Source organism: Corvus cornix, chromosome 5, assembly GCF_000738735.6.
Source record: "Corvus cornix cornix isolate S_Up_H32 chromosome 5, ASM73873v5, whole genome shotgun sequence".
Taxonomy (NCBI): domain Eukaryota; kingdom Metazoa; phylum Chordata; class Aves; order Passeriformes; family Corvidae; genus Corvus; species Corvus cornix.
The window spans coordinates 10,112,051-10,135,804 of record NC_046335.1 but is presented as its reverse complement, the minus strand read 5'-3'; the positions used below and the strand labels follow the sequence as shown (position 1 = coordinate 10,135,804).

Below are 23,754 nucleotides of genomic sequence, written 5' to 3'. Positions count from 1 at the left end.
ACAGAAGAGGGAAGAAAGGAAGTGTGCAGCAGAAAAGGGAAGGTCACACAGTGGGAAGGGCAGGGCGTTATTCCACTGAGCCTAGTAAAGGAGATAAATACAAACTCTCAAGGAAGACAAACTTCACCAAAGTTCTGCTGTTTACAGTCAAAGGCGACACATTCTGTGTTCTCTGACACATTTTCTCCTGGGCCTTTGACTTCTGCCATGCCCTCCCTCCTGTTTCTATGACGTACATACACACACTTCACTTACTCTGCCTCTTGCTCAATGATCCAATTCTTCATCATTCATCAGCATCCATTGGACCAATGCAGTGGTGCAAGGCTCTTGGTTATCACTACAATGACACAAACTCCACTGCCTTTAAAACCACAGAAGCGTAACCCGGTTACCTCTTGCGAAGTGCCTACAGAACTTGCAGAACAGCCTCTTGCTACAACACTGCTTCACAAGCTGTCAAGAGTCATTATTCCCCAAGCACGGCCATCCAGGTTTACAGTGGCTGGTACTCAGTATTTCCTAACTCTAACATGTTCTCTTCTAACAGTATTAATCTGAAATAAAATGCCAGTAGAAACAGACATATACACGAACACAATAGCAAGAAAGTCTGAGTCTTCTTGAGGCTGATTTTTCAAGACAGAAGGTGGTAACTAATTATTTAAATATCAAGTTGTTAGTCTTTATTTGGTATATAAATGCTTTAAAAATCTTCAAGCTTTCTGAACAACTATTGTACAAAGGCATCCATTTGCTGCCAGTTATGGATTTTGCTTCATTTTATGAAAGTCTTCTGACATGTAAAAGAGTATCTGAGCACCTTCGATCAGACACCTTGCTGATACTTAACAGAACTATGACTTTGGATAACAATTGGATCAGATAATTACATGCAAAACTCCTCAAACATTTAAAAGGATAAAAACATCATTAATTTTAGGCATAAACCAGGACTGAGTGCTCATAGCTTCGGCATCTTGCTCCATAACTGGCTTTATCAGTTACAGAAAAACTGATTGTGGCAGTTGGAATTTGTACACTAATCTGCAGTAACTGCATGAAAAATTTATCACTAAGCTAAAGGCTAATGGCATTGGGAAATGCTTTGAAGAAAAATATTGAGTGGTAGTTCTGATGTTGATCCTATTAGTGTTGCTAAATTTGCCAGCAGAAGAGCAAGGCATTTACCTTGAAACATCATCTGTGCTCACTGTTATTCTTTTTGTGTGGCAAGCCCCAAAATCAAGTGCCACACAGAAGGACTCAATCAGCAGCAATATGCCAGCTCGCTGATGAATGTTACCACAAACACTTAATAGCTGGCTATCTGCCTGCCTGGCCCATTCACTGCTTTCCATGCTTACAATGAAAGGACATCAAAGATGATACTCAAGGTTTGTACAGACAAGTACTGAGGAACACCAGATGGTTTCCAGTAGTCCAAGTGACAAATTACATTGCCAATTTAACTCCTGCCAAGGCCACTGTGTGTCTTTGAGAACTAAATAGCAACAGAGTTCTAACAGGTGAGAGGAAGTAAGTGCTGGCTCACACATCCAAAGAAACACACCAAATGACTATTTGCTGTACTCATATATGCAAGACCTTCATTTACCAAAGGAAAAATAACAGATAAAATAAAAACCACATGCCAGTCAGACCATGGCATGTGCTAGTACAACAAGGGATGCAAGTACAAGGAGAGGAAGCTTACATCTGTAACAAACAGAGGGTGAAGCTCACTGCCCAATTTCTTATTTTACTCCTGTTACTGTCACTGAATGATCCAAATTTAGGGAATTACGACTTGGTTTCTAGAGCCAGTTCAGGCAGGGTTTGTCTTATTTATTTATTAATACTGAAGTTGATCTTGGAAGATGGGACTGTTAGTACTAACATTGAAGAAAAATGTGACTGTAAATAGCATTTACTTTGAAAAAGCCAGAAGTGACTTACTATGCACACAAACCTGGTAAAGCTTCACAAAATGTAGTATTTCAAGATACTGCTGTCAGGACACAGACTTTTTTAAGCAGGAAGAAAGACTGGACAAGAAAACCTGCACCTTTATATGTATTCGTAAGGGCATTTAAAAAACCAGCAGTTTGAGATTAAACTCTAGCCCCACTCTCATGGGAGAATGAAGAAAGCCCCTAGAGAAACAGTGCTCCTGACTGCACTTGGTAGTCCAGTTTTTCATATCTCTTTCCAACTTGCCACATTTGTTTGGGAGAGGGAAAGCTGCCATGCTTCTCTAACCTTTTCCTGAGGTTTTCCCTAAGATTCCCAGCTCTTTCATCAGACCATGTACCAACCACGGATTCCCTGGTGGTCCATCAGCCTCTTCAGCCTTAGAACCTTCACTGACTAAAATACTGAGCAGAAGTCCAACAATGTCAGCAAGCTGGCACTTTCTGCAGAGACCAAAACAAATGAATCTTGCTTCTACTCAAATTTCACAAGGTTTTCAATGATACTTTCCCTTAAGTCTTGCTAAAAAAATGCAAAGAAAAGATTACTATTTCACAATAAACTCTTCTGCTCTTTTATAACTGTTGATATCTAATGCCTTCATAAGCTTCATCTTCAGTCCTTTAATTTTCCTCAAGATCATAATACCCAGCCTGGAAGACACATGTACATTAAGCCATTTACAGATTTTCCTTGGGACTGTCTACATCCCAGAATTTGAGACAACTGAGTAGGAAGGTACACAAGCACTTCAATCCAGGAAATTCATCCTACTGCTGAAGGAGCTCCTCCTTGTTCCTTCCCACCACACTCCACTCTACTGTCTACATCATCATCCTTCATGAGGTATGTCAAACCAGAAAACATTTCCAGGGAAAAGCTAACTTGTCTATCCAATTGCACCCCCTCCCACCAAACCATTCACCCAATGTGACTCCCATACAGGTCCAGCACTGGAGCCCCAGCCCAATGCAGGAACCAGGATGAGGCTGGAGAAGGGCAAAAAGGCTTTTGGAATTGAGGTTCATGTGGCATGGAGTGCAGCAACCATGGAAGTGGCTACACCGGAGCCTGTTTCTAGTCAACCCACACCAAATGAGGATAGGCTCTTCCAAAACACGTCAAAACACTGTAAGAAACACCACAGAATGCAGTATCTGTTTAATTTAGCTTTATTTGTATCTCAGTTTTTCTGTACTCCTACTTCAAGGCCAGATTTTGCAGGTGTTAGAGAGGCCATTTACGCCACAGCAAATGGTAATCATATATCGAAACACATCAGTAATGGAAAAATTGTTTCAGGGGGTTTGCATGAATCACCAGTTCCAAACAGTAAAATCTCAATGACTGCATTTCTTTTATTCCATAACAACATTCCAAATATTGCTGAAATCCACTTATTTTACTGCATGATGAATAATCTTAAAAGCATAGTTAATAATTTTTTGTAGAATAGCCTGAGAATTACAATTGTTCAGGAAAAAAAATCGTATTTTTCAGATGGTTTCAAAGTAGAGATTAAGAAAATCTCAAATTTGAGCTCACCCAAATTTCAATAACATAGGATGAAATTAAATTTCATCAGACCCAGCACCTCTTGCACCTCCTAAGAAGTAAAACAATTCCAATCTGATGACCACACTATGCTGATATAAGCATACACACGCTTACATTAATTAAGCCACCACTTACATCATCAATGTATGAGCAAAGCTCTAGTTCCTGACTGCATGCTTTATTTCATCTTAGAAGTAAAACTTAAGAAAGCAGCATAGCTGTTTTCTCAATCACTTACAGTAAATGCACTTTTTTCCCCCCAATATAGACAAGATTTTCTCTCAAGTTACTATCAACATAATACGTGCATTGTGTAACAGAACAATTTACACATTACACTGGTGCTGTATTTACCACATCACCTCCTTCATTTTTACAGCTTAGAGGTTTCCAGTAAGTTGTTCTTGCCAAGACATCCTACACAAATGTACTTACAGTGACAGGAGTGAAATCCACCTTAGGATGCATCCTTTTTCTCTGCTTATAAATTTAGAGTGAAGTAAAGTAGTTCAATGACACAACTGTAGCAGATCGCTGTGACCAGACGGGCAGTTCCATAGATCTACTCTCTTCCTTCTGTCAGCTCCAACAAATCCAGCTGGTCTCACCTCACTGACCCGATTCTCCTCACGAAACCAGCAGGATCCCAAGCTACCAAGACACATAACACAGCTATCACCCTGTAGCTGAACAAACTGAATCATCATCATTGAAGGGTCGGGAGAGGCTGCTACGCCAGCACAAGCAAGGAGGGTAAAGGAGAGGAGCATTTCTTCAGAAGCCACTGTTAAGTGGCACAGGGTGTGATGAGCTGCCCACGCACCGGCCTGCAGCACGTCCAGCTCCTGCAGAGGTGGCCTGCCTGGCTGCTAACACACAGGGAGCTCCACGGAAAGCTGGATAAGGAAGCACAGCCAAACGACAATTACCTTTTGCCTGATGCTTCAGTTCCCAACCAGATCAACACCTTAAACTAGGAAATACAAGACTAAGGGGATGGGATAATTAGGTGAGCTTACAGTGCTATAGAACTGCACCTGACTTTTTTTTTTTTTTTTTTTGATGGCTCAAGGCTGCAACACCACACATAAATACCCTGAGCTATTTTTCAATAGTTCAGGTAGCAACAGCCACTTTAAGAACAGGTGTGGCACATCTTTCTCTTCACTTCCTTCTAAATGGCAGCGGGCAGGAGGACATTTTCTCAGACATTACTCACCCTGTTTCAAAACTTGCCTGGAGCTTGAGATCTAATTAAAAGGTCACTGAAAGTCAGATTTTTGCCGTAGGAAAAGGCCAGGAAGACATGCGACAAGCAATTACCGTAACCAGGCACAAGAATCTTTGCAGTAGCTCAAGTTACACTCAGAAGCAGAGAAGAGGAGCATTGTCTTTAAATCTGCAGAGAATACTAAGAAGTCCCACGCTTAGATTTGCTACACATTATAGTGGATGGCTCAGAATGGCTTTTTTATTATTAAAAATACTCTCACTTCTTCAGTTCCCTCTCTAGACCAGGGATCTAGAGCCAAAGCTATTTTGTCTCGCGCTACTCATTCCAATACCACTGGCTGGCAACAAGGAAGAGGAACACCATTTACATACAGCAGCACTATTTTCACTAACTCAAAGTGCTAAAAGTCACTACCAACAAAACTCAGAGCAAGCAGGGCATCAGGAGCATGGCCAGCTGCCTGTTACACAAAAATCGCTGGGGTCTGGGGTATTCTGAAGGTAAACACATCTCCAGAGGGATGCTTCCTGACAATTACTTGCTTAGAGGAGAGGTAAAGAGAGTCAAAATGGAAGAGGAATACATCTCTCAGCCTTCCAAGGCGTGATGAAAACTTTACCCGGATAAGACAACATGCTTATAATTTCACTGTGCAACTTTTCCTTAATGTCTGACACTGACTCAGTGTATTTCCAAATTTGTCTGTATCTATTCCCAGGATTTCCATGTAATACAGTTAAAATTTAAAATGGGTAAGAAATGTCTAAATTTCTACCAGGAGTGGGGGGTGGGGAGAATCTACTGGAAAACTGAGAAAATCCTACCCCTGGCCTTAGATGTAGCTTTCAAAAAATGGGAGTCAAACTGTATGATAACAGATCATTAGCAGTACAGTTTTTTTTAAAGTGCTCACGGCTAAAAAAAAAAAAAAAAAAAAAAAAAAAAGCCAAAAATTTTAATTACCACTGAAATAAACCAAGAAGCCTGCAGAATTCTGTTTTAGAATATTGCCCACTTAAGCCATCAGCTTGCTAACATCAGCTAATCATTCTGAAGTTTCAAACTGACCAGGACCATAATTATCTGCTGTTAAATAAGAACAAAAATCCATGTAAAGCAGGGTTTGGTTTTCTAACACACAGTGAATACCCACGAAACAAAACATTTTGGATATATGATAATCTATAATCTTAGACACATGACAGTTTATACAGGTTCATATTTTTAAACTTTCCTTCAAATCAAAAAATCATTCTCAGGGGAGGCAAATCTTGGAACACTTAAGAGTGAATTTTTAAAATCTAACTGATTTAGAGCATGACTATTAACATCACATGTATATGCAAAGCATACAGAATAAGAATCTAAAAATAGAACACCATGCCTCTTCCTAGAGACATTTCCAAGTCTCCAAGCATTATAAATTCAGCTTTCTCTTGTACATGCAGGATGAAGTTCTTCCTCCTTCTCTCCCCCTCATTCTGTATTTTTATCATGCTTTCCTATCCAAATTTTTGCTAATTTATGTACATTACACTGAATAAGCTCTTTCCCCTTATCTCAGTATTTTGTGTATCAAAGAACAGTTTCAGTTTTGTTTAGTACTTATAGCCCATCTCTTCCTAACATCTTCGCCGTGGCACCTTTCAGAAATTCTTAAATCCAGTTTCTGGACCATGATTTTAGGAAAGCTCTCAACAGATTGCCAGCCCACATGACATGCTGTTTAATGGACATGCTTCTAGGCATTCCCAAACCTCTTGTAGGCTCCTGGAATCTTATATCCTCCACACTACCATTCCAATCCAGAACATACCTCCTGTTACTGCACACTCCAGCATGATGAGCAGCAGTCCAAGATCCCTGGGTTCTAGACGCTCCCTCTTTCTCGCATATTCTTAAAACCAGAAGCAGTAGGGAACAAAAACCTGTTCCATAGCTATACTCACAACTGTAAATACCATGTCACACCTCTAGGTCTTGTTCCTCAGCTTTTCAAGGTAGACATAGCAAGTGAGGATCATCCCAGAAAGTTTTTATATCAGATGCAGTATCCGATAGAACATTCTGCTTTTAAGATTGTCATTTTAAACACAAGTTTTCCGTTTTGTATACTCCTCTTTACTTAAAGTGTAACATTATCCACATGCCATCTTTGTTTAATAAACACTACATCCATGATCCTTTTGCTTTAAGATTTATTTCCATGCATTTAAGCAGAGAATTCCTTTTTTTCTTCCTCATTTACAGCCCATCTAGACAGGTGTGTTGATTTCAAAACAGAAAATCAAGTACTAGGACATTCAGAACAAGCTTGTAGTAGGCCAGCAATCTCAAATCTTCATCTATACCTCAGGCTCCATTCTGTTGGCTTCCAACCTTTTTCTTTACTCATACTTGGAAATAACAACCAAACATTTGGAAGCTCCTTTGCAACACCAGGGTGAGCACCTGCATGCCAGTACAGATGCAGCTGGAAAACCCTGCTGGTGTAGATGTGCTTTTACAGCTTCTCATTTCCAGAGTAGGAACCAGTAAAGACACATTAACTTCTTTCCAGAAATCTTCTGACATAGTACTCGGCCTCTGAGGAGACCACAAGCAGAAGAGGTGACCACAAACAGAAAACCAAGGAATTTCAGTCAATCTACGAAATGCTTTAATCTACTTCAATGCAACTGCAAACTAGTATAGATATTGAGCCAATATTTACACAGAGAAAAGCCAAATGGTTGCCCTTCTACTTTTTTACATGTCATTTTAGTTATATCCCGTTCCCTTTTCTTTTTCCATACAGAATTTAATATTTTCCTTTACTAATTTGCCTCCAGTGTCGTCTAAGTAAATCTTGGGTACTTTGCCCATTTCATGATTGTTTTAGCTCTTAAGTAATATTTTCCACTTGCATGGACTCACTTTAAAAACACATTCAGTCCCAAACCACAGTCTTATAAAGACTGTCAAACTCTTCATCCTTGATACTGTAGTTCAAGCAAGCTAGGTTCATTTTTGATACTAGTATTGTGGAGCTGAGGCTATGTAATCCTTTTCTTCCATAAACTTCCTTGGGATTCTCTAACAGAAAAGTCTGGAAGAGTTGTCGATTTTTTTCCCCTTACTTTACATAAGATACTAAATATATATGTCACTTAGGGCTCCTTCCCCACCCCCCCCCCAGCCTTGTGACAAAGGTGCTCAGGAGTGCTTGTTCAGTAATACACTATTCCATCTTTGGACTGCCACTATGAATCAAGCAAGGACATGACATTTACCAAAAATGTTTTTAATCTCTTGGTAGTTTCACAGTCTTTAACATACAGCTTCATTCTGGTTCTCATGAGCAGGTACACACACAACACAGGTCTGTGACAATCATCTGCAGGACACAAATGCCCCACAGCATTGAGGGGAAGGATGACTCTGCTTATAAAACTTGCTTCTTTGTTGATCAAATTGTCTGTATAGGAGTTAAAAGCCTTGAAGGCTACGCTTCTGGCAAGAGTCCTACTGTTTATACCTTAACAGCCACAAAATTTCACTTTTATAATAATTTCTTGAAGCTTAACTCTTGTTTCCTACATAATTCGAATTTTAAAACCAAGTCCACAGAAGGATCATTAAAAACAAAAATCTAGCTCCACAAAATCTTTCAAAACAAGTATCAGTCATCATAAAAGAGAAGGAACAGTCATATGTTAAAACTATTCCACTGTATTTACCTGCATGAGCAGCAAGGGTCACTTTGTCACTATGTCTATTAACTATGCTCAGACTACACCAGTCATTACTCTTACATAGGAACAAAAATGTACCTAATTATTTTAAGAAATTTTACAATAGGAGAGTAGTTTGTGCAGTTGTTGGCAAAAGCTCACTCCTGACTATTCAGCTATATTTTAAAGAAAGGAAAGAAACCAGAAGCATTTACAACTGTATTATATGAAATCAAAATTTAAGGAATTACTCTTCTGAAGAGCCACTCTCTGAGGAATCCATTTTCAAGGAACCAAAACGTCACTTTGGAGTTTCACCTTTCTTACGTGAACGTACTTGAACAGATCAAAACCCCCAAGGTCTAGTAAGAATCTTTGTTATCTCATGTGAGAAGTTTTTCTTTAATTACCACCAGTTCCATCTCTCCTTCAAAATTTTTCTTAACAGACATTTCAGTAAAAATGCTCAACATAAAGTTTACCTTAAAGTACAGAAACTTCTGGAAGCACCAGGTAAAGACATCTGGCCTGACCAATGTTTGTAGTATATTGACCAATATTTTGGACTTTAAATGATGTTTTTTCCACTGCTTTCTAATTCACAGACCTGCTTATTTTTTATTCCAATACTACAAATTTTAAAACAAATACCATGACTCTCCAACAATCTATTTCTGGATATGTGTTAAAAGATTACAAGCAGACAGTGTTGATTTCCTCTTCCATGAATTGTTATGCACAGCTAAATTTATTTCCTTGCCAATTAGTTTTATTTTTTTAAACACAGAAGTGATAACAAGCAGTCTCCACCCAAGTCCCTCAGAAAATGGAGAGGACAGGTTCTTAAGTGTTATATGGGACATGAGGGGGGAGGAAGAGACAAGGGCAAGGAGATTGAAGTAAGAAGTAGGTCTTGCCCATGCTTTCCTCTTGCAGAAAGATAATCCATTATCTTTCACCAGCTGTCACCCACAGAGCTCTGAAGGTGAATTACTGGAGCACATTTTCCAGTGAAGTCCCTGTATTATTTATTCTGTAGTTACCAACCATATACTTGAAGAAAGAACTATCTTTACCAATGTGCAATACAACATATTACAGCCACTGACACAAAAGATCATTGCTGCTACGTGTGCACAAGTGAGCACTGCTGTTTTAAAGACATCACTGCAAAGTGCCTTCTCTAAATACAAATAAGAAATGAAAAGTGAAGAGTCTGTATAATTAACTGAAAGAGGAAATTAGGGCATAAGAGGATGAAAATGATATTTCTCCGTAGTTTTAAGCAGCAAGACTCAGTCTGCAAGAAAGTTATTGCCATTACTTCACTATCTGCTTTTTGTCCCAAGGTACCTGCACAGTGTGCAGGTACCAGAGCATCTGAAACAAGTACACAACACTTTGAGAAAAGTTTCTTCTGAAAAATGAACACACATTATGAACTGCTCACAGACAATCCTTGCCCCAGAAGGGCAGTGGACCATTACATTATATAGTGCTGTCAATGAATGCCTTCATGACATAGCTGACAATATATACTCTCCGAGAAGGGGATCTACCAGACTTCCAGGCATTTAGGAATATAAGAATTTTGAAGAATCTTATTTTCTAAGGGTTTTGCTGTAAGCAAAATACTCAGAGACACAGATACAAATTCATTGTAAGGAAAGTCAAGCGCCACTTTGGATACCATCTAAGTAAAAAACACCACTTATAAAGGATTCATTTCTTACATTTTGTCCCATTTGTAAATTGTTATCCTCATCACTGACAGCACTTCCATATACCGATATGATTTTGAAACACTGAACTTGTTGTGCATTTTGGTTAGCTGAGTCCACTATCATCAATCAAGAATATCAGCATTAAAACCATGTTGTGAATCCAACTTCATGTAAGTCGTATGAGTTCTTAGTTTACAGAGGAAATAAAAAAACCCAGCTAGTATCTCCCATTAGATCTTGCTCTTAGGAGGAAGATTTCTTTCACCCTGTTGGTAGCAACTGCTTAGCCAGACACCTTATAGTGTCAGATATAAGCATATTAGGAACCCTACTAGATAGAGATCCCTTGTGATACGAGAACATACCTAGTGGAACAACTAAACCTGTATTTTTCATAAAGGATGATTCAGGCTCGCAGTCATGCAGGGATGGCAGGCTCTTCTGACAGCCCCACGCAGGAATGCTTTAAAATACTCCAAGTGCTATCAAGGCTAACTAGACATAAGGAAACACTTGAGAAACAGCATTAGACAGAAAACATAGGTGCAAAGTTCTTAAAACCTGTTCTGGCAATTCACTGCCAGGAACAAGGAAACTGGTGCTTTCTTTAAATACATGGAAGAACAACATGAACAAAATTTAGTTTCCCTTCATTTACAAGCCTAGTTACAAGCTTGTCAATACTTATGTTCAGACTGTGGTAAAATGCCAGCCAATCAAGGTAACCACCTAAGACTATCAAAAAAATAAGTTGTGTGAACTACTTCATCTACAACAAGAAGAAGATGCTATTTCACATATTGCTTTTCATTCTGAGAAGTAGGAAGAACAACTGTTTTTTATTAGAGCACCGATGACGTTAAATACATTTGTGGACACAGGAAAAAAATATACTGAACCACAGAGTCAATTTAGGTTGGAAGGGACTTCTGGACATCAGAGTCCACCCAACTACTCAAATCTGAGATAACATCAAAGTTCAATCAGGTGACGAAGGCCTTGTCCAGCTGAGGTTTGTCCCCAGGATAAAGAGCCTATCACCCTCCTGGGTGACTTGTCCAGTCCGAGACCATTCTTAGGAGGAGTACTTTTATTTTTCTCTCACAAAGAATCAGAATCCTCCTTGCCATAGCCTGTCTCCGCTGTATGTTCTTCTTGGCAGTCCAACCAGGAAGCATTTGCCTCTGTGTTCTCCCTAAGCACACATGTGGCAGTTGAGGATAACGATGAGATTCCCTTCTCCAGGCTGACCAGATTCAGGTATCTCAGGCTTTTGTTGCGTATCACGTACTTCAGGCCCTCAACCACATCAGTGGCTTACTGCTAGACTCACTTCAGTTTCCCAGGGGTTTTTCTATACCAGGAAGCCCTAAACTAGACACAGTACTAAAGAAATGGACTCGGAAGAGTGGTGTAAAGAGAATAACAACCACTTCCCTCAGCCTGCTGGCTACACTCTCCAGATGCAGTCATGTACACAGGCAGCTTCCATTTCTACAATTGTTTACCAGGATCCCCAAATCCTTTTCTGTAAGGCTGCTGTCTAGATGGTCCTTCCTCAGCTTTCACAGATGCACAGTGCAAGACTTTGCACTTGTCATGCTGAATTTTGTGATGTTTCACAGTGTGAAGGAAGTATAATGCTGTATACAAAAGGTACAGGATGGAATGTAGTATCTGCTATCCCCACCCTCAAAACATGCCTGAAAACACTAAACACAATCTTTATGATGTTTAACACTACCCACAAGAACAGGAAGTGTACACCTAGACAACCTACACCTTTGGTTCTGTCAGGATCAAGCAGGGCAACTTCTCCTGGTCTGAGCCACTCAAATGCATTCATACCTTTAATGCCGATGAAAATTACTGCAAAGCCCTTTCCTAAGGGCAGTAAAAGCTTCTCCATGAATAACTTTTCATTTTCTTAATTAAAAATCTCCCACTTCCCTCCTTCCCAAAATGTCAGGTCTTTTATGTTTACAATTCACATCAGAGCCAATTTCAAGATGCAGAAGGATTGGTTATTTCTAGCCATGGATGTAAACCTGACTGGGTCGTGCCTGACAGGGTCAAGCCTGCCCAGTGTAGCCTTGTTGGTACAGCACTACATCCAATCCAGTAAATCCTGCTGGCCCACAATCACAAACACAGACTGATAACCAGAGTTCAGTTGCCTTAATGACCAGTAAATACCTCTAGGGGTAAGATAAAGACAGTCTGTGGGCCTGATACAGTCTCCAGTTAGGCATCCCCACACTATGTTGTCCCATGTTATCTGGAGTACCAGGCCAGAAGAACCACAGTTTAAAAACAGCTGTGTGTATATTGACATTATTCACAACTTAAATATCAACTGTTCAGGAAACCAAAGGCTGAACACTAAGTGGTAATGGAAATCTTCAGTTACGTAACAGAGTAAGTTAACGCAGTCAAACTTAACTCCTCCAAGCAGTGATATGATGCCACATGACCTCAGGCGTTTTACTACAACTAGTTCAAGCTGGCCCGGAAGGAAAATGTTTGTGCTTCTTCCCTGCGACACAGCTAACCTGCAAGAGTCTGCTCTGACAGGTGAAGTGTTGCAAGTTTAGGAAAAATACCTATTACCCATTAAAGGCAGAAATATTAAATACCACAGACTCCAGCCTTCACTCTGCACTTAAACCCAACATCTACCAGTTACTCCACTAGGACCACTAGATCATTTTTAGCCTCTTGTACATGTAAAACTTTTCTTCTCACAGCCTCCTGGAGGAAGTCCCATGGTTCTGAAATACAAAAAATGTCATTTCCTTTAAGGTGTGTAACTAGGGATTAGTCCATGGCAACGATGCCACCCTAAAAGGAACCACTGATAGGGAAGACACAGTGAGATTCCCTCCTTGGCTTAAAGAGCACACAAACTAAAAAGAAAGAAAATGTGGTCAGATACTACATTCCCATTTCATGCTGACATAATGTAAACAATCACAGACTACACACAGAAACCTGAACCGTTAATTTAAAAATTTCAATATGAACTTCTTACTCAAGTACACCTAAATATAAGAAAAACACCTAACTATAGAAAAAAATTGCTAAATCTCTTTCATATCCAGAGTCCAAGAATGGCCAGAAGCCTGGAGAACAAAGCCTGCAGGGCTTGCACACTGGGTGTCCATCTCTCAGGGCTAATAAGAGACAGACAACAGCCACACCACCATGATACACTGAAATGGAGGTGGAGAGAACAACAACACATGACAACCTAACTAATCCTGTCAGAAAAAGAGCTAAATCTAAAGACTAAACATGCATCTTAAAAAGCAAACCTTTGGGAACATATTTCAAAATGATATAATAGGATCTTCATGCCTGAAGTCACCCTCCTGCTGTTTCTACTCTGCCTTAATTACAGTAAAATAAAAGGCACTCTGAACACTCCAGCTTCCTGTATTGATAATCCAAGTCACGCGGGCAGCAATAAGGCCGTCAGCACACAAAAAAGCTCCATGAAGAAGCCAACTTTTGAGGAAGGATGTGCAAAATGAAGATCATAGAAGCCATATTGTAACAACAGCAGAAATCCAAAGGTGTGCAAAGCAATGGAGACAATCCCCATCCACCCCCAAGGTGCACGTGAAATCTCTGTAAGAAGTAGAGGGGGAACCAGGGACAGAGGAATTCCTCAAGAGTGGGAAAAAAATTTCAGATGCCCCATAATTATTACCATGCAATTACTAGAAACCTTGTCCTTCCTCAGATGAGGCCAGAGATTTCATAAGCATACAGTTCAGTTCTTAGGCTAAGGGACCATTACTGACAAGGAAATCATAAGACACAACCTCCCATACAACTGTAGTGGTTGCTATGCTTTGGGTAAAATCATACCTCCTGTAAAAAGAATGACTCCACATCCCATGAACTACACAGTCCCAAATAAAAGTACAGTATTGCCAGAATAGCTGCAACACCTCTTTAACACTGACTTCCATATACCTACTCAAGCAAGTTTAAAACAGGTGTCTTCTTACTTGTTACTTCATCTTTCACCAAATCTTTTGATGACAATTAGAACAATGCAAGTCAGGTTTAAGCTGAATTAAAAGCCCAGACAGAACTTTGTATTGACTTTTCCAAAACCCTGAGCATGCACATCTCACTAAACTGGCATAAACACATTCCAAACAGGACTTCACAAAGCAATTATCCATGTTTATTTTTATGCTGGAGAACAATTACAAATTATAAAAAGAATTTGAGATATATTTGAAATTGGTGCTGCTTCTGATCTTTTCTCTTCTTGGCCTTTTGGAGAAAGGCAGCTATATACATACTCACCCCTCAACAGTAGTGCACTTAAGCAAATTAAGAACTATACCTCAGACTATGCTAATGCACATCTGATTAATAAATTCCACACATTTTCAACGATTTAATGCATTTTCTAAAGCTCAGACTCCTTTATAGAGGTCTCAGGTTGGGTATCCAGAGGTACTAATCACATTTGAAGCTTTAGGCCATGGTTAAGTAATAACACGTTTCAGTGTTAAGACCCTGATGACATGAATGATAGAAATTAAGATCTCAGGCACTTCAGGATGCCTAAGGCCTCAGCTGGAAATGATGGATGCACACACTTAATCTGAATGCACTCTAAGTATATCTACAGACATGATTACTGAGGTCTATGCAAAATCAGGGCTTAAGAAAACAGTGTGTAGTTTCCTACTGAAGAAAGCTACATTCATTATAGTGAACAAGATCTTTATAAATGAAAGCCTGCATTCTGGTAAACTGCATATGCTGATGAGAAAAATAGGCTGGAAGTTTTTAGTGTTAGGAGACAGCTAAAAAATGAACAGATCGCATTGAACCGCAGAGCAAACATACATAAAAATTCTCAGACCTGGAGAATTTTTTAAATTAAATCTCTTTTCTTAAAAAAAAAAAAAATTAAAAAAAGGTAAAATACACAACCCCATAGCACTTCGGTTGGCTGTAACAGTGAGCATAATACAAGCCCTTTGGTAACATCAAGAACACATTGGAACTCTCAAGTGTGCCTTATGAAAGACTTAGGAAACAAACATCAACTCTATTTAAAGTACTATCAAAGGCAAAAATACAGTAAAAAGATTTAACAAGTCCCTTCTATTTTTCTAAGCAGTTTGCTTATGGTACATCACCCTATTAATCTTTTCAGACATTGGTAATGAAAAAGATGAACCCATAATCCTAGGCACTGCATTCTAATAATGGCTCAGATAAATTTGCAATTGTTAAGTATTATAATTCTTCCTTTTTGTAATACCCATTTTAAACCAGCTTGCATGAATTGCCTCAAATTACATGCAAGAGATAAAATGTAATTTTTATAAATTTAAAGAATCTGTAGTTTAACATTCCCAGCTAATCTCAACTACAGATCAACATTCCTAAAACCTAAAACATTAATATATAACCATAAAGTAGAAGTAACTTCCTAAAAAAAGCTAATGAAACAAGTCTCTTCAGTTCTGATTCACACAGTTAAAATCATTTGTTCTAGTAGGTGTGGAATAAAATGACTCATTCCCACGCATTAATTGTTTGCAAAAATAGGTTAGTTCAATCTAATTTGATAAAAAAAATTAATTGTACTGGATCTAAACTGACTTTCAAGCCATTTCCACTAATAATGCATAACTCTGCCGACCATGAAGTTTTAAGGATGCAAATTAAGTAATTTTTTTTTGCAAAGTATTATATCTTAATATTATCTGTGAAAAATCAATATGAAAATAATTTAGATTTGCAAGTGAAACAAGACAGAAAAGAGTTAGATTTATGGATGCTTATGAAATCTTACTTCTGCATTCTACACCTTACCATATGCCATCAGTGAGAAACTACTAGGTGCACACATTTTCCTGAATGAAGACAAACTTATCAGTGACTTATTTACCCCCTTCTGAGTTTTCGTAGATAAACAAAATTTAAAGGCAAAATATAGATCACAGCCTTTAATATACCACATAATTCCTCAAGCCCTAAATAAAGACTGGTGCTATTTATTAGCCCCTTTATCCACAGGAGAAAAGGGATACTGACTTCCTTCTATGGGACAAAAGACAATCTTCACCCAGGACATCTGTCACTTTAACAGCAAATGCCAATGGGCCTCTCATCCTCCAGACCATGTTACTTTGCCACTACTAAAACATGACTGCAGCATTCAGTGCCAGTGCTTCACAGCATGAAGTTTTACAGAAAAAGTCATTAAAAGATACTGCCTCACTCTAAAAATAACAGATTAAAACAGATGTCCTGTAGAGAGTCCACCATCATACAGCAGCAGGGTTTTAACCACATGCCCTCGTGTCACTAGCCTAGACTACAATGCTGTCAAAGCTAACATGGCAGTTTGGGCTACTTCAACATTAATTAATCCTAACATACATTTTTGAAAAGAACAAAACCAGTTTAATGGAAGCAGAGAATGCAGGAAACTGGGATTCCATGCAGCCATGGTCACACTATTCTGCCAGATGACCATAAAGACCTTGTTACTGAGGGTGATCCAAGTTATGGTACCCCGTCTCTGACCACAGGAAAGCCTTCAGGAGCAGGGAAGAGTTCTGGCTGCATCCACACTGCACAAAAAAACCCACGGTCACTACCACCACTCACCTTTCCAGAACACCTGCAAGGCACCTGTAGCTGTACCCTGCCCCAGTGGGCCCCCCTGCCACTAGCTCTGGTGTAATGGATCATAACAGGCTTTGGTGGAGAGAGGATGACGTAGAGGAAACTCAGCCAAAATGTGAAATTCAGTTTCTTGTTCATTAGCTGCCTTCATTAGCCAACTACTGTCACTTCATACACATGCCTAACAGGCTTATAACTCACTGCACAGCTTCTGCCTGCACAGAGAAGGACATTACAAGAGCTGGCAGAACCTCAGGTCCCCTCCTGGCTTTTTATGTGTATTTCTGCAAGGGAGGAGGAGGGAGAAGTGCCAAAGGGAATGAAGAGAGGAATTTAAGCCCTCAAGTCAAGAGATATGATGTGTTACCAAGCAACAGTTTTACCTGGTGTAACCCCAAAAGACCAACAGATCCTCATAATCAACCCTGAAAGTCCATCAACTCTGAGGTCATCTCAAAAATACCTAAGGATAGTTTCTGCCTCTTATACTAGCAGCACACTCACCACACACTGTGCCCCTGCCCTTACCTAGTACTTTTTCTAGTATAGCAGTTGCTGTGGCAGAGAACTAGGTCAACCCTGCAGCTAGTTTAGAATATGCTCTAATGCAGGCTGGAAAGACCCTTCGTCAGGCTCACATGTACACTTCTGAACACAGCTGCTCTCAGGCTGAGAGAACAGGCTCTACACTGTCCTGAAAGAAAGGCCACCCTGAAAGGTTATCCCTTCCCTAAGTAAGCATTTTTTTATCTGAAAGGTTACGGTGCCTCTTTAAGCAGAACTGGAAGGAGAAAAGAGTGGGCCTGAGAGTCAATTTGCAAAGCTCACAGAGCCCCTCCAAACAGCAAGATCCAAACTTGAAGCACCAGTCCCGACAGTGACCTGAAGTTGTGAATCACTGCACCAGGACAGCAGCCCTTCCCAGTGAATGTTCTGTGAGTGATTTTTTCCATGTATGGTCCAGATTCAAGTGTAATAAATATATACCCAAAAGTGGCAGTTCAGGAATAGGCTAGAGGTTGCTTTGAGCACTCTGTGTGTACATTTTTTCTCTCCTTTAGTTCAGACTGGGAATATATTGATATTACTACAACAGCATCCACTGTCTATTATGCCAGACTGTCTTCAAGAGCTCAGCAGCAGGTGCCAGGCTGGCCTACTTGTGCTAATCATCTGCATCTTCTTCATTTTCCCCACAGCTTCAGCATCCTTAAAGTTCCTCTCAGGAAAAAACAAAAACAAACACAGACACAAAAAACCCCACCACCACCATCCAAAAGCAGAACACCACTCTAGCTGGGTAGCAGACCTTGCACAAACTGAGAACACAGAAGGTAAGTCAGCATTCAAACAGACAGCTCCTAACAACTGAGGAGAAACAGTCCACAGAAGTAACTCATATGCCTGCTTAAAACAAACACAGATCAGTCTAAACTACTCTGACATAGGTTTTGAGGTGTTCCCACAGAGAGAACCAGCCAGTACCCAGTCTGGGAGTGAGACAACACTGAATGAAGTGTATGGGGACAGGTGCCATCTTGCCCTCTGTAGCAGGCCAGCAGTATGAAACAGAGTCAGAGGAAACAAAGGCTGGAGTAAGAGAGGCTGTGCAGCACCAAGATAATTTTGAATACAAATAAGGCCCATTCCTGTGAGACTCTCCTCTGAACATGTTTGACTACTGGCTGCAAACTGCGACAAGTAGCTGTCCAAAAACGGAGCAGCCAGTTGCGCCAGTCCCTGCTGACTGGAAGGAAGGGGCAGTGAGCACCAGCCACAGCCAACTAAGATAACTCCTGGAAAACGAGGTGATGTCAAACCAGCACAGGAGTAATGCCAGCCAGCAAGGTGCCCTGCAAGCAGCCACTCTAGCACAGGATTATGCAAGACTCAGATGCTTCAGTATGACAGAACAAGAGGCTCCATAGGGAGGAACACGCTGTACCTGAAAGCTAAAGGACAGGTGGTACACAGACACCTGAGCTGCAGCTGTGCTGCTCCAGCACTCCTGCACTTCTCTCCTTGTCAAGTTAAACAAGGGACAGCATTTTTTGCAGGAAGAGTCTCTTGGGAGGTCCGTCTGCAGTGCATGGACAACACCACACCACAGCACTCATGTCTATCAGCTAAGTCCAAAGTTCATGCAGCCTCCTCTGTGCCTGCTGATAGCTTTAGGTTGTCTCACTTTCAGAGAGGAATGAGCAAAACCCATTAGAATAAACAGGACTCCTAACTATTTCTCACTCTAAGAGCAGCAGATGCAGCAACGGTTTAAAAGACGCTAAGCACAGATTTGGGAAGTTCTTTCTGAACGTGTAGACATGGGTCTGTCATCTAACACATTTGGATTTAATTCCCACTAAGAATACTGAGCATTATTTCAATATCTATTATATAAACAATGTAACAGTGATAACCAACTGGGTTATGAGAGCTTATTCAACAGAAGTTATAAATAAAAATAACTAGAAGAAAAGGACTTTGACTCCTCACTTGCAGTTCAGCTAGCTCTTCTCCAAAGACACTTGGCATAAAGATATGTGTATTATACATCCACTACAGGGAATAAACAGTGTGTTTGAAAGCTCCACTCACCATGGGAAAGCTATAATTGCTAAGGTTAAAATGGCAGATTCTTACAAGATTTGTAAAGCAATGGAAGCCACAAGCTGCCTCAAGGCAAAGGACCACACCCTGCGCTCCTCTACGGTTAGCAAATAGGAAGAAGATTTTGAAGAAATAAACCTGTGGCAGGACTGCCAGGAAGCAGCAGAGGAATTAATAAGACAGAAGCAATGGGATCCACCATTTGGACTTTATCACCCTCAACAGGTAAGGTGCAAGGCTTCCACAGATGTTGAATAGAGAGGAGGTGGCATAAGTCTCACAAGAGGAACATGGGACTTGATTTTCTGGACTCCCAGTTTCTCCAGCATCCACCAGCTACAGAATATGAGCAGCACCAAGCTCTGTCAGAAAGCAGAGATATCCATAACCAGCAACTACACCACACAACTCAAAACCTCCCTTGCACCCAACAGTCAGGAAAAAAACCCCTGCCTCAACTACCACACCTGAAGTCTATTTTCCCCTGGCAATTAAGAAGGCTAGCAAGTCCATTAGCCACGTTGAATCATTTCAAGGGAATTTACATGTGACACCTCACACCCAGTTTAAAAATCAAAATTGTAAAAAAATGCTTGTTATATAGCTCAGCTTAATTCAAACTTAACACCTGTGCAGCTTATTTCCATTACCAGTGATGAGTCTCCATTTTGTCAAAACGAAATTCCTTCTGTCTCCAGTTGATAAAGAAACACTGATCTTCAAAGTATATCCCAGGTATTTAACTACACTCTGATGCTTCTACAGACACATAACAGCACAGAAAACTTGTGCACATTAATCCAGAATATCTTCTAACAGCAAATCAGGCTGTAATTAAGACACATCATGACATGAGGAAGATTAGCATGTTTGGCATGATATTTTCCTTATTAGCTGGAGGCAGAAACAAGTTCCTTGTCAGTGGAAACACACTGTGAGGGCATTAGGACACAGATAAAAGGTGTCTCATTCCTGGCACTTACTTGTTTTTAACAGCTTGAAGGAAAGGAAGGAACACACAGTATCAACTGTAATTGGTTTTAAGGGTATCCCTTGTTGATGGAACACAAATATACAGCAGTCCAGATTTAGGCCCACCCCCTTACCATCAAGAGCCTGGATTATAAACTTTTATCCCTACTCTGCAGCACCAGATGGTAGCTCACATACATTTCAATTATTTATTGAATAGGCACTTTGTTATACCAGGGTAATCCCACACTGCAGTAAAAACTACACACTGTTTTTATTGCAAGCTATACTTTTCATCAAGTCAGTAACCTTTTCACATTCAGTGAACACAATAAATAGAATTAAAAGAAGCGATTTTATAAACAATTGGATAATCAGCCTCTCCATCACACAGAAAATGACAACGCTGGGATCAATCAGTAAGACACAACCACCAGCAGTGCTATAGAAAAAGCACATCATTCTCTGGCCTGCCTCAAATCCTTCCAACTTCAGTTTTCAAAGTATGTTGTAGTCTGATCTATCATACTTAACAGCTTGCTGGTGCTCACTCGTTCAAGCCATCAGCTTGAAAACAAAACACCTTGAATGCTCTTTGCAGAAGACATACAAAGCTCCCATGACAAAACAAATAATCAATGTTCCCCAGGCTGCAGCCTTGCGGGGCAGATGTGATAAAGTGGTTAATTATTCAGTTGGCAATCGCATTACTGACGTCAATAGAAGAGTCCAGGAAGTGAATCCTCTTAGTTTGTTAGTGTATGACAAAGAGTGGTGGTCCCCACAGAAATTAAGGAGAACCAGCTGTCCCTTCATGTTAGTGCTCTGGTCTCTAGTGCTAAAGACACGCATTTGCATTTACTGAAGTAAATCTGCCCCTCCCTCTCCCTTAGGAAATCCTTTGTTTTGTTGGTTGGGTTTTTTCAGTTTTTAGGGGTGGTTTTTTTTTATTTTTTAAGAGTGCTCTTTTAAAGCCTAATTAACTGTACATGCATAGAACAGCTGATAAACGGGACAATATACTCGTGACCAATGATCTCTCCTCCCTCCCCTTCAATTCTTATTCCATGGAGAAGTTAAGTCACCTTCGTCATACATTATTATTCATAACTTACTCAGCTGAATAAACCAGTCAGCCACCATGGCCGTTTTAACATAAATTCATTTAGACATGCGGCAGGCAAGGATCTCTGCTCTCCACATACCTCTAGTCAATAGCCTTAACTAAACAACATTCGACAGAAAACTTTTATCCTAAGTGCTATCAAAAGTATCCACATTTTCTTTTGTCAGCACGCTCCGGACTATTGGAGGTCTCTCGTTATCAGGCTGCTTAACAGTAGGGAACCATTAAACAAAGCTCTTAGAAAAGCTGCCTAGAAATACTCTGTCCTTGGGGGGCATGCCCAAATTAAAAAAGACTGTAGGATGAACGGCAACTGTTGTTTCTTCGAGCCACACACACGCCCTTTCTAAAGCAACGAGCCGGCACCAGAGCAACATTCAAAGCCTGAGCCTGGTGCTCTCCCCTCCTCCCCTCCCCCAGGTAGGAAACCCTCCGAGGAGCTCCGGATTAGCCTGACATTTCGGGCTAAGCCGAGCAGGGTTTCAGGCCAAGGACACTCCGGTGCGGTTCCTGCTGCCGGCTGCCAAGCGGTTCGCCTGAGACCGAGGGAGGAGACCTGGAGGGTCAAGGCCCGACTGGCGACGGGGGTGTTCCCCAGGAGGCGCCGCATCCAGGGGCGGCGTCTCCGGCCGCTGCTGGGAGCGGCGGTGGGAGCGCACGGCGGGGCCGGGCCACCCCCGACCGCTCCGCCGCCCCTCACCCGGGCACCATGCACAGCCCCCGCCACCCGGCCCCGCGCCCCCGCCCGGGCTCACCCCACTCGAGGAAGTCGGACACGTATCGGTCGCGGCGGAGCGGCGAGTCGCGGCTTGCACTCGGCGTAGACGCCGACCAGGAGGTCGAGCAGGGTCTCCACGCTCAGCACGCTGTCGTGCCGCTGCGGCCCGTCCAGCACCAGCTGCTCCAGCCGCTTCAGCCGCACCTTGGCCGACATGGTGCCGCTCGGGCGCGGGCGCGGGGCACGGACGGGACGGGGCGAAGCGAAGGCCCCGGGGCTCAGCCGCGCTCAGCCGCCCCGCGCCGCCTCCCGCGGCCGAGCGGCTCCTTCCACGGGCTCCGCCTCGGGCACGGACGGTCCATGGGCCGGACCCGGCCAGCCACCCCCCGCCCCGCTCCGCTCCGGCCTCGCCCCGGCGGCGGGGAAGGGCCGATCCCGCTCCCGATCCCGCTCCTCCTCCCCGGGCCCGGCGGTCCCTCGGAGCGGCTCCGGCCACGCCCACCGCCCGGCGCCCGCGCGCTCCGACGTGGGCAGGGGCCGTGCGAAGCCGCCACAGGAAGGTTGGGCTGGGCGGCGCCCCGTAGCAGCAGATTCGCCGCGGAGGGGCCGAGGGGCGGCGCGGTTGCGTGTCCGCGTCCGCACTTTCGTCTGTGTGTGTGTCTGTGTGTGTGTGTGTGTGTCTGTCTGTGTCTGTGTCTGTGTGTGTGATCATCAGGAGGTTCTTTGGTGTAAGGTCTGTATGTGCTTTCAAGCACGACACAGGAGCCCTAGTCAGTGGAACAGGCAGCAGCTCACGGACGTGCTGGCACAAACAAGCTTCGAGCACGCAGTACATCGCGATGTTCGCGTCTGTCTACGTGCACACAATCACAGGCTCACAAAATGGGTCCGGCACCACAACGGGGCATCTTGTCCAGCCTCCCTGCTCGAGCAGGGTCACCCCAGAGCACATGGCATAGGATTGCATCCAGAGGGCTCTTGGGTATTTCCAGTGGGGGAGGCTCCACACCCTCTCCGGGCAACCTATTCCAGTGTATGGTCACTGCACAATAAAGAAACTCTTCCTCATCAGTTCAGGTGGAACTTGCTGGGCATCAGTTTCTGCCAGTTGCCTCTTGTTCTATTGCTCAGCACCGCCAGGAAGAGCCTGGTTCCATCCTCTTGACACCCTCCAGTCAGACACATGTAGACATTGATGGGATCCTCTCCCAGCTGTCTTTTCTGGAGGCTGGACAGGCATAACTCCCTCAGCCTTTCCTCGTGAGATGCTCCAGTCCCCCAGTCATCCCTGCTGTCCTCCACTGGACCTGCTCCAAGGGCTCCATGTCTCTCTATACATTGCTAACTTTGGCAAAATACTCAAGGTCCATGTATTCTACTTCTGAACTATCTTAAGTATAATACTAAAGATCACACCTACAGGTCATAAAGACCCCTGCCCAGATGAAGACCCTTTC

At 42.1% G+C, this 23,754-nt stretch overlaps 1 protein-coding gene across 1 annotated transcript in view; it reads right to left on the bottom strand.

The window, feature by feature from the left end:
* The window catches only part of CDC42BPB (CDC42 binding protein kinase beta), a 91,283-nt gene extending 68,770 nt beyond the window's left edge, over positions 1-22,513 (bottom strand). The window contains 2 exon segments of the mRNA XM_039553443.1: positions 22,335-22,389; positions 22,391-22,513. Coding sequence (XP_039409377.1) covers positions 22,335-22,389; positions 22,391-22,513 — 178 coding nt within the window.
* Between the last annotated feature and the right edge of the window lie 1,241 nt (positions 22,514-23,754).